Source organism: Astatotilapia calliptera, chromosome 15 (genome assembly GCF_964374335.1).
Source record: "Astatotilapia calliptera chromosome 15, fAstCal68.1, whole genome shotgun sequence".
NCBI lineage: Eukaryota > Metazoa > Chordata > Actinopteri > Cichliformes > Cichlidae > Astatotilapia > Astatotilapia calliptera.
Window position 1 is genome coordinate 34,436,832 of NC_137436.1, and position 12,309 is coordinate 34,449,140.

The 12,309-nt window shown below is 40.6% G+C and overlaps 1 protein-coding gene across 2 annotated transcripts in view; it reads right to left on the reverse strand.

Moving 5' to 3' along the window:
- The window catches only part of large1 (LARGE xylosyl- and glucuronyltransferase 1), a 66,712-nt gene that overhangs the window by 13,072 nt on the left and 41,331 nt on the right, over positions 1 to 12,309 (reverse strand). For both annotated transcript variants that reach the window (XM_026194304.2, XM_026194303.2), the window contains 4 exons: positions 8,636 to 8,740; positions 8,174 to 8,286; positions 4,639 to 4,764; positions 1,954 to 2,109 (listed from right to left, as the gene is read on the reverse strand). In XM_026194304.2, the coding sequence (XP_026050089.1) occupies positions 1,954 to 2,109; positions 4,639 to 4,764; positions 8,174 to 8,286; positions 8,636 to 8,740 (500 nt within the window). The remainder of the gene's footprint in view (positions 1 to 1,953; positions 2,110 to 4,638; positions 4,765 to 8,173; positions 8,287 to 8,635; positions 8,741 to 12,309) is intronic.

Below are 12,309 nucleotides of genomic sequence, written 5' to 3' on the forward strand. Positions count from 1 at the left end.
AGTTTTGTTTAAGTAAATGTTTATCACTGTTGACAGTAGAGGGCAGCAGGGTGCCTGCTGTGGGACTGTTATGGCAAGACACACCTCTGTTCATTCTATTCTACAGATTAGTAATGGCTCCAAAAGCACAAAAACTTATTAATGAACACTGAAGTTTATCCTCTGTTACTCCAGGCTATGTTTACAATGTCCAATATGTAACACTGTGCTTACTTGAGCTACTCTGGCTAAAATAAAAATTGCATAGATATGCTTCAAGCACAGGTAATGTCTTTTAACACAGAATCATTGTCATGGTCCTGGGTCATTTTGTCCCAGTGTTCCTAGTTTTTCTTGTGTTTTTGTATTTTGTTAGTTCATTATTTATTCCATGGTTCCTAGGTTGTTCAGTTTAGTTTATTGGATTCCCTCCTTGTGTCTCTGCCCTCTGTGTCTCCCTCTGTGTCTGTGTTTATATTGTGGTGTGAGTTCTTGTGCCGTGGTTCCCTTCATGTTTTATTGTGTTAGGTTTTCCATGTTTCCCCAGCGTGTCGTGTCTGTACTCTCCCTCGCTGTGATCTGCCTCTCCTCTACTCCCACATCATGTTTCCTGTTTTATTGTGAAGGTCCTGCGTTTTCATGTTTATTCTGTTCAGTCCAGTCGCCCCTGTCTCGTTATGGTTATTCATGTCAGCTGTTCCTTGTGTCTTCTCACTTCCTTGTTATCCCTCTGTGTATTTAGGTCAGCATCTCCCTCAGTCCTCTGTCGCGTCGTCCCTCATGGCTGCGTGTCTCTCCCTGTGTTTCCCCATGAGTTCATATTCTTAGATTTTCCCGGTTTAGTTTTGTATCGCTCCCTCTGTTCCCGGCAATAAAACTGTATTTTGAATTCACGTTTTTCTTAAGTGAGTTTGTGTTTGAGTCCAATTCCTGGTTCATGACAATCCTGCTCTCTTAAAATGTAAAGATCAGATCACTTAGTTTTAGATTTTTTGTTCAGTGTTTGTATGTTAATTATACAAAGCAGGTCTGAAGTTATTCAGACCCCCCCCCCCAAACAAAACATTTGAATACTGTCAGTAGCCAACTTGACTGGGAACACGTAAAGCATAAAAGTAATATGAGTCATGTCAATAAAAACTTTAGGAAGTACAATACATATGGATATAGGTTTCTTTCTTTCTTTCTTTCTTTCTTTCTTTCTTTCTTTCTTTCTTTCTTTCTTTCTTTCCTTCTTTCCTTCTTTCCTTCCTTCCTTCCCTCCCTCACCCTCAAAAGATGACTTTCCCTCCCTGAGCCTGCTTCTGCTAGATCACAGGTGTCGAACTCCAGGCCTCGAGGGCCGGTGTCCTGCATGTTTTAGATGTGTCCTTGATCCAACACAGCTGATTTAAATGGCTAAATTATCACCTCAACATGTCTTGAAGTTCTCCAGAAGCCTGTTAATGAACTAATAATTTGATTCAGGTGTGTTGAAACAGGGTGATATCTAAAACCTGCGGGACACCGGCCCTCGAGGCCTGGAGTTCGACACCCCTGTGCTAGATGTTTTCTCCTGTTAAAGAGCTAATGATAGGAATTCATAAAACCTGGCGCACACCTCAGAAGCAGTAAAGGCATCATGAGTGTAGGTGATGCAAAATGTCCATGTGCATCCACAATGCTAATGCTAATGTCTGACTAGCCAGCATACCCTGAACATACCATGTCAGGTATTAATTTAATGTACTAGGCATAGCAGTTACATCAGGAGATGTAGAAACTCTCATGTATGTTGTCAATACCAAGTCAAGAGTTAAGAGAATTCCTGACTTATGTTTCAATTGATAAGAAATTGACTCTTTGTTCGCTACAAATGTAACTTGTTTCTAACTAAATGGATGATGGCAGTTTGAATCCCACAGTGGTTAAGCACCATCTCAAATAACTTCACTACACTGACAACAGAAACAGAAGCACAGAAGTCCCACATACATTCTCACTGTTGTGGTCAGCCTCACTGGGACAGCCGAACAGCTCTCGTCGCAGAAGGTTGCCATCGTACTCCAGAAAGGTAAGATAGAGATTCCGGAAGAATTCCACATGCTTGTTCTTTACTCGCAACTTCTTTGGAGAGTTCCAGTGGATCACCTGTTGAGGAGAACCACAAATGGGAGAGTGGTGAAGAAGCTTCTGGTATCATCAGGTTCTAAAGAATCAGAGCAATAAACCAAAACATTTACACTGCGCTTTGCCAAGAGTGCAGAACAAAGTTACTACTTGTTGTTAACACTTGTCCGTTATTTGGCTCAATACCTGGCAAAAATAATGAGAGAGCAGTGAAGAAAAGCCTCATTATACTGTTTGCTAAGATGTGAAATTACTTCACTCAGTGCTTTAGACAAAGGTGCCATTTCACTAACTGCACTTTTTTGCAGATTGATATAAATACGTTTCAGCAATGCCATTCAAGATGCTCGTTTGTCATATTCAGCAACTCAGTGTTTTGGCCAAGAACACTTTGTGGACATAGAATGAACTGCCAACCGTGCGAGGAGCACATGTAGCATTATCCAATGCAAGAAGATACATTATAGAAGAAACCACATGAAAGAATCCACAAAACTGCCAAAACATGTATGAGGCGTGGCTTCACTTTTGATTGGTAAGATCAAGAGCTTTTCCTAAAACTCATTCAGCAGAGTTTCTTAATGTCTTTGTTTAACGGTCTCAAAAGCACTGTGCTAGTGTGGAAAGTTAAACACGTCCAGTTATTTTCTATTACTTTTACTTGGATGACTAAAAACCTACACAGACCAGTGTGGTAAGAACAGTAACAGACCCTGTGCATGAGAAAATGCTAAGTTCCTGTTTTAAGACCGGATGTAGGCTTGTACATTTCTGGTAGCTTTATTTTGCGGTCAATCGCTACTGCGAAGGTGGACTCCAAAATCATGTCCGAAATACGAAAACGGAAAGATTACATTAAGTTACAAAGAGCAAAAGGTGGGAACACTCACCATTGCCGTGTCATTAAAAATAAAATGATCAATTTTGACGTTTGAAGCGTGTAGATCGATTGGTTGTTTACATCACATCAGAAGACACATCGTCCACATTCAGAAGCACATCTCTGTATAGTGACAGTTCTTATGATTTAAACAGGAAAATGTCCAGTATTGAAACTACAGGTGAAGAATAGTCAAAGCCAGATGTTTCCCCGTTATGTCGATATCAGCTGGTCAAGTGCTCTCCTACACAGCATGTCAACAAACCGTGAAAAAAAGCCACAGGATATAAAAAATACATGAATGATTGCTGGTAAGGGTCTCTATATATTAGTATTTACGAAGGGTATGTTGTGACTTAGCTTCACAATTACAGTGGTCCCTCACTATAACACGGTTCACCTTTCGCAGCCTCGCTGTTTCGCGGATGTTTTTAGTGCAATTTTGCATGATTTTCTTTTTTTTTTTTTTTTAAAGCGCAGTGTGTTCTGCGTCCTGATCGACTGCAGACCGTTGTCGATCTCCGTGCCGTCTCTCCTGTACAGTACAGAATCGCTACATCAATCGCTAGCAGTGTGACTCTGAAGTGCTGTACTGTATGTTTGTAAGTTTTCTCCTCAACAAAAACAATGCCGACGAAACGTTTTGCACCGTCATAGGCACCTGTGGTAGCACCCGAGAGGCAGAGGAAGATAACCATGGCACAAAAAACATTGGACTTCTGGGACCATACGGCGCACCGGGTTATAAGGTGCATTAAGCTTAAATGAAGCAATTAAGCTTACATTTAAATTCATTAGTTCTAAAATCCGTCATTATTATTTATAGGAAAACAAATATACTGTATGTTTACTTTTCAACTAAATGTTTGAGACTGAAAACAGGTTTTGATCTTTGGTTTCATTCTATAATACTGGACTTTTTTTTTTTTTTTTACGAAGGTTTGAACTCTTAAAGTGTTTAAATGACAGAGAAAAGTGGGAAAATGTCGATGCCTGTCTGAAAAAAACTGTACAAAGCGTGTAGTGAGGGGTTTTACAGCCTTAAAACATATAAAATAATTGTAAAAAAATAAAGTTGGCTACTTTGCAGATTTCACCTATTGCTGGTTATTTTTAGACACCCGCAATAAACGAGAGAACACTATATACAAATACTAAGAAATATAAAATTTGAATCCTTTTTCTATTTTGCCCTGAGGCGAGGGGGAAAATATCGACAAGTCGATGAACATCATCTACAGATATATTCGTTAAATGCTCAAGACATCTTGAGAAATGTAAATCGCCGCTTGATTCATCCATTTGGTTGACCTGTTTTTGGAAAACCCGACCGTAAACAAGGTGCGAATATCACACCGGAAACGAAGCGCCTTACAGGCGTTTCCCCACCAGAAGTAGCATATGCTAAAGTGCACATAATCTATAGCTGCATGCTGGTGTTATTTTGGAGTTTAGAGGAGCAGTGAATCTAAAGAGCATGGTTAATGGCACTAACAACTAACATTAGAGTTTGTTTTGATCTCATTTTTTAATAGTACTCTTATGCAGGGTTTGAAATGTCTAGTTATTTGAAAAATAGAAAGTAAAATAAAGGATAGAAAGTGGGGAACACCTCCGAGCAGGTTCATATGTGTCTCGATAAATGTATAACGGGCTTATCAAGATCTCACCTTTAGGTCGGACACATCTTTGTAGCACTTTTCGGAACGGGTGTGGTCAGACAGCTGGACGTTCCAGAAGCAAGGCAGCTGATGAACCAGGAACGGGTTTTGTTTGATCACTGCGTTAAAGATATCCTGCAGACACAAAATCATATAAGATATGATATCCCCACACAAAAACCCCCACATATTTAGGTTGTCCATTCTTTAATCTGCTGAAAGAGATGTGTCTTCCTGAATGTTTTAAATGTGGTACAAATGCTAACTTAAAGAACTAAGTTGGAATCTGCTTTGTGAGTATTTTTCTGTGTTTAATTGATCGATTTCGATTTTTTACATACATGAATCATTTATCATCATCAGCAACCGGAGAGCTGGGAGGGATTACTACCTGCCTCATGGTTTTATGTTTAATAAAAAGCAAGTGAAAAAGATATTCTGGAATCTTACTGGTCTGGGCCCAGTTTCATAGTTCTGACTCAGCCACCATCCTGTTAAGTGTGCTGTATGTATCCAGATGTTCATCCTTATACAGTCCATTTATTCGTACACTCACTCTCATAAAGCGAAAAACTTGAAATTGCTTTGAGGAAATGAAGTCTGGTTACATCTGACAGACTTTTCTTTAACTTTGAGATTTTTGAAAACTCACAAAGCAAAAGCCTAAGTGGCAGCTTTAGCTTCCTAATGGGAAACATAAAAACTATTTAACCATGTAATGAATACTACAATAAAGTGGGCTGACAGTCCATGGAAGGAAGTCATATAGCAGAAGGCAGATGGAAAGCTGAAAGGAGCCTGCTCCTTTTCCAAACTGCCTACCTTGCGGGAATTTTACTTAATGAAGGTTTAATTTAACTCTCATAACCATACCTCTCATCTAGACAAGCTCTGAATAACTAAACGGAAAAAGGATAACTTCACAAAGCTCTCAGTGTTTGCCCTGTGACTGTTGATGTGGAACAACTCAGAGTATGATAACATGTCTTTGTGACCACTGGCACATAGGTATGCCCAAGTGGACTGTGGAAACTGTGAAGACCACTAACATATACATGAAGAGTTCTATCATCCTGGCACAGGCACAATGCAGGACTCCAGTTATTTAGTATATTTAGTTTTGCAAAAGATCCAAACATTAAAGTTTCAGAGGAGAAAGAGTCTTATAAGTTTTATTTAGCTTGTAGGTGTCTTGAGTCAGCTGACAGTCACTGACAATCCAAGAGGAGAATGGATCCGGCAGTAGCTGAAGCAAAAACTCAGGTGTGGCAGGAGCTCATTGGTATGGGCCATTAGTTCCCTGTACAACTGTAGTGAAAGCTCTCGATCCAGCAGTAAGTCGGACCCTTTGTTATCAATTCTGTTCCTAAATTTTATGACTGACCAACATTTTTAGGTGAGGCAAGTGACTTTATAGGCAGTGACCTCCAGCTCCCACTGGGTGATTTGCAACCAAGTTTTAAAGCAAAAGAAATGAGAATTGCCACCTCTAAATCTGACACTATTGTTCTCAGATGGCAAAGGGCTGCATGCAGCTAAGGGAGGAATCGCTGTTTATTTTGACGTCCTATTTACTGAGCGAAGAGTGAAGCAGGTCACTGACAAGTTGAGGGAGGATGTCTATAAATAGACAGCTGCCTCTGTAAGCTGGACCCAGATAAGCGTGAGAAAATGGATGAAGGTCAAAACTATATCTTTTGAGATACAATGTAAAGCTGGGCATACACTGTGCAATTTTGGCCCATTTTGAGCCGATTTTTCAGTCGTGCGACCATTTTGGGGATCGGCCCGAGTTTCGCCTTAATCGTGTGTTGTGCATCGTGTAGTACATAGGTGTCAAACTCTGGCCCGCGGGCCAAATTTGGTCCGCAGCCTAATTACATTTGGCCCGCGAAGCCATACCAAATTACTATTAGAGCTGGCCTACTGGTATTATACAGCTAATATATATATTGTTTAGTATTAAGCTTTGCTTGTTCCATATTCAGTTTTTCAGCTAAACTTGTTTGAGTCCATAAGAAAAGATTCATTCTTATATCTGGAGGAAGATTTTTTTTTTTCAATAAATATTAACGTTAGCCCGCGACTTTGTTTCATTTTGAATTTTGGCCCACTGTGTATTTGAGTTTGACACCCCTGGTGTAGTATATGTGGGGTAACAAGAAACGATTAACACCTCACGACCAGCTCCCGATCATCAATCGTTTGGTCGTAAGAAAATCAAACATGTTTGAAATCCTGTCGTGAGGCTGTCACTGCAGCCTCTCACACTGCGCACGCGCAAACACAGAAATGAAAGTGAAAAGACGGAGCAACACGGCAGTGCAGCGTATGATGGAGGCACAACTTGTAGAACTTTGGCAAGTTCATCTGGGTCTTTTCGATGTGGCCTCACAAAATTATCACGACCACAACAACCATGAAAATAGTTGGATCTATACATTGCTGCTCAGTCACAGCTGCCTGATCAATGTTTTTCATTAGCAATTTAGCAAAGTTGATGGTGGTGGTGTGTGTGTGTGTGTGTGTGTGTGTGTGTGTGTGTGTCTGTGTGAGTGAAAGACAGAGAGGGGGAGCGGGAGGCACATTTTGTGTTATAAGCTTCATGTTATGGACGCACAGTGTGAGCACTCAGGTCGCATCAGATCAGGCCGTATAGTGTGAGACGCTGCATCGTGACCTATGAACTTCTAACCCCTGCGACTCAATCATACAGTTTGAGCAGGAGCTGAATATCGCGACTGAAAAAATTGCACAGTGTGAGCCCAGCTTAAGACTAACGCCTGATTTAGACTTTTGCAGGGAACCTTTACCATTACGTGTTCATGTTCCAGTGTTTCAACTGTGATGTCAGCCAATTAAAAAAAAAGAAAAATGCTGGTACTTTTCTCTCCCAGGTCCCTACTCTTTGCTGTGGCCAGTGAATTTTTGGGGGTTTTTTTGGGGGGGGGGAAACCAATAGTGGATCACTGACCTTCAGAACCATTTTCCAAAGGGGGGGAAACCCAACCTCTGACCCCAAAGGGGCCAGAGTTGATTTTGTTTTCCAGTAACTGCTGTCACATCATTTTGTTTTCAACAAATTAAAGAAACATTTGAACAGTTCAATCATCAATATCCAACATGTCATTTTTTGTACAGTCTATAACCTTTATTGACTGCAACATTTGATGCAACGTACTCATACTAATTATACACAACTGAAAATATTTTTTTAATGACTTTTATTATAATGGCAGGTTTACCCACCAGTCCCAACCTCCTTTTCCTGGTGATTTCATCCAGTACCAGAGTGAGATATTCCTATTCAGATTTTAACTGTCACTGAATGCAGAGTTGTCAAATTTAAAGGACATTTTTATATTGGTGCAGCACCATAATGCTGTGCTGTCAGTATATGAAAGCACAACAGGTTTATTTAATTATGTAAGTCCGAAAATACTACTTTCAAATACAGCTGTTTTCACAATTTAAATGACACAATTGTGATGTGAGCTATGACAGTGTGTGTGTGTGTGTGTGTGTGTGTGTGTGTGTGTCTTACCTGGTCTGCCAAGGAAGTGGACAGCATGCTCATTAGTTCCCTTTCTGCAGTCAGTCTCCACATCTGCTCCCATCTGAGCTTTCGCAGACGATCCAGGAGGAGCAAAATAACCCCTGTAAAGTGGACACACACACACACACACACACACACACACACACACACACACACACACACACACACACACACACACACACACACACACACACACACACACACACACACACACACACACACACACACACACACAAAAGGTACAAACAAAGATGGTAGCTTAAGAAACAGAGTGATTGGCGTCTAGCTGGTCTTAAGGAAGGCCAGCTCTTCCTTAAGACCAGCTAGACGCAGTGCCAGAAGTGTTGTTTCTCATTCACATTTTCTCATTTTGTTTCCTTTCTTAAATTCAGTCATCTAGACTTTGCTTTACACAGCTAACATGCTAAAAGCAGGTTATAAGGTACTCACCAGTGTTAAAGCCTCTGCCCAGTGCTGGCCAGGGTCGATGGTTCTTCCACAGGTTCCCCAGATACCAGTCACTCTGGTTCTCTACCAGACCTAGAACTTGCTGGCCTGCCACACACATACATATCATGACTGTTCTCACTTGTTTTTTGTTTTTTTCTTTGTCTCAAACAAGCACCTTTTTATCTCCACAACCTTCAATTCATTCAACTCTAACCTGCTGCACAGTGGCTGCAATGTCATTAGTAATTACTGATTTGTAGTATTTTGAGGAAAAAAATAAAGGCATTTCATAAGGGATGAGGACAAAACATCATGATTATATTGGGAGGAATAACTGTATGCCACAGTCCTGGATCTGGTGACCCAGTGTTTGTGTTTTTTGATTTATATAATATAATATTCTTTGATTATTGTTATTCATGGTTTTGGTTATCTTTATTTCTTAGGTTAATAGTGATCTTAGTTCTTCCTCAACTTTTATCTAGCCTGCGTATAGTCTGTGTTCCTTGTTTCATGTCGAGACACCCTTGTCTCTATGTTCTGCATTTCCTGTGTCTCCCTAGTCAGTCGTGTCTCCATGTCTCAGCCTCAAGTCTGCATCTTTGTGAATGTCTCATGTTTTCTGTCTCATTTTGTTAGATTAGCTCCAGCTGTGTTCCCACCTGTTTCCCATCCTCTCGTTACCCCTCTGTGTATTTAAGGTTTGCTGCTGGATGGACTGTGTATCTCCCCTGAGGGTTCTACTTTCCCCATTTCATGCCGGTTATTTTGCTATGAGCCTATGTTTTAGTTTCTTCCCAGTTTAGGCTTTGTAGTTTATTCGTTGTCTCTTTTCATGTTGCATTTGTGTCCTGTTCCGCTGCTAATAAAGGCTCACTTTTGGTTTAAGTCCGTCCAAAGCGTCTGCATTTGGGTCCAATGTCTCTCTACTCCGCACTCCGAGTTCAGCAAGACTTTGAAAGGACGTATGTAGATTGTTTAGATAAGAGAATTTATAGAAACAATCTGCTCGTTTCTAGAGCGGGTTGACTGCATCATTTGAGAAAGTGTTTCAATAGCAGTAACAGTAGATTAAAACTGCACGAATGACATAACATGAGCTTAATAGTGGAGTGAAAAACTGTTGCCTCAGAGCAAGAAGGTCTTGGGTTTGAATTCACTATCTGGCCGGGGCTTTTCTGTGTGGAGTTCTCTCCTATCAATTGTCTCTCTGCAAGAAAGGTCACCAAGCTAGAAGCTGGACGCATCAGTAGCAGCAATGGCGTGTCCAGCGGGGTGGCCTGGGGGGGCACAGGCCACCCCCCAAACCAGACTGGCCACCCCAGGTGCCACCCCAAAGGCAAAACAATAAAATTCAATCAAATATCAAATGTCCGATTATGTTTTCACGGTGACGCTCAGATATCCGAGTGTAAGTGAATGCAGCATCGCTTCTGCGCTATGCGCATCACGTTAGCAAAGGTAGGAGAGCCAAGCGCGAAAGATGGCACTGCTGGAAACAATTTTTTGGTGAAAGAAAATGAGGACAGAATAAATGTCCCGGTAAGTAATATTAAGTTTGTTGAGTTTAGTAAACTTCGGTGAAATTAGAATACCAAGGAAAAAATAACACTTAAAGAATTATTGCAGCTGTGGAATATTTCAGACAGTATGCTACTGAGGGCAGCTAACATAAGAGTTATGAGTTATAAGATATAATCTAAGTCGTAACATTGCTGTATGGAGCTGCAGATTTGGTTGCAGGTTAACATAGCTGGACTGGCCATCGGGCATACCGGGCATATCCCCAGTGACTTATTTTTTATTTTTTTTGTAATGGCATGAACAATGAGAGGTGGTGGATTGGCCAGATGCAGGTCGATGTGTAGAAATAACTCCGTTGTTTGGTGGTGGCTATGACGGGGCTTCCACAGAGGCAGCAGGTGGATGAGGGAAGGGGAGGCAGGAGGAGAGACCCGAGGCAGCCGCCAGTCCGAGTGTCAGGTGAACTGAACTTCAGGTAAGAAGTTATGACCTGCAGTCTATCTGGGTCAGATATAAACCAAGTTTAGGTGGAGTTTATTTTCATGTTGCTGACTTTTTACTGTCAGTTGCAATAACTCATACTGCGTTCTAGCCAGTTTGACGGAGTTTTTATACAGCTGGGTGGGTGCTATGATGTTACTGATAGTGAACTTTATTTTATTCATAAGGTTAGTAGAGTTGCCAACGGCTCCTTAAAAATGGAATGGTCCCTCATTCAGAGAAAATATTATGCGTTTCGTATTGAGCTGAGAAGAGACGCAGTTTGTCCCGGACTTCAGCTAGAATGGAAAAAAGACACAAAGCTGGATTTATTCTGTCTTTATGCTGCACAGCTGCCTCTTCTTCTCTCATTCTCTCCCCCTCCCTCTCCTGTTGCTACTTAAATCATGAAACTGATCAATGATCAGCTGATCGGCTTTTCTCTCTTGTTTATCACCGACTTTGCGCCAGAAAGAGGAAACGAGCGGATGTCGCGCTAAACAACAGCAGCACGTTTAAGCTTGATCAGCTGTTGTTAGAATGTATTTAATATTAATTTCTAGTATCAGCTGATGTTTGCTGGAGCCACAGCTGTAAAGCTGCTGGTCATGATGTCTGTTTGGATATGTGGTGAGAGGGAAACATGAAGATGAAACCAGGAGATGTCCTTACTGAACCATCAGAGCTGAACAGGTGATGGAGAAACAGGTTTACCTTTTAGGTGACATGAATGAGTTGAAGGGAAGTTATGAACTGTTTCTGAGAGACAAATAACCCCAGGATCCTTTTTTATGTAGCTGACAGCTGGTAACTGTGCAGGGGCGGGTCTAGCAAAGTTTTGCCAGGGGGCCAGGTAGGGCATTAACAGGGAAAGGTGGGCACAAAGAAATACTTTTCTTTCTTATTCTCATTTAAAATACCTAGTTTTTATTAAATAATTATCTAAATCTTACAACCAAAGTTTTTATCTGACGTAAAATGTATAGAAATCATACATATACCAACAAGACTGTACATCACTGTCACAACAGGGTTTGTTTTCAGTCAAAGTCTTTATGGCTTTACTACCTGGTGGGTCGGTCTGTAGTAAAAATGCCCAATTTTTTTGTCCCAGTCCAGCCCTGCAGGTTAATACTGGCAGTGTCACCATGCCAGCTGACTGTATTTTATCATCAGCCAGTGTTGTTCTTTATCAATATTACCAAAGTTTACCATAAGGCAGCATAGAAAGTATTTACTTGCTTTCAGGTTTTATTCAAATGTTAGTCTTTTCATTTGTTTCCCCACTTTTTTCCTGTTTCAAAATCAAACACCAGTTTGTGAGAAGATTATCTTCTTTTTTTAACAGGCAGATAAAGTTTTGCATTGGCATTGGCTAATTTGTCAATTGTTTGTTACAAATGTTCGTATTTTAATTTTCAAAAATGTTTTTGCCCAAAACATATGTGCACTACATGTCAGTAAAAATACTATGCAAATATTGCTGTCCTTGAATGCTGAGTAAACACTGACAAAGCACTGATTGTATCTCTTGTACTTTATCAACGCAGTATCTAAAAACTTTGCACCGTAGTGGTTAAAATCTCATTCTAATAAGAGTTAAAAGTGCATTTGGTTATTAGGTTTATAGGATTATTGAATTATGGTTAACGGTTGGTAGAATTTTTTTT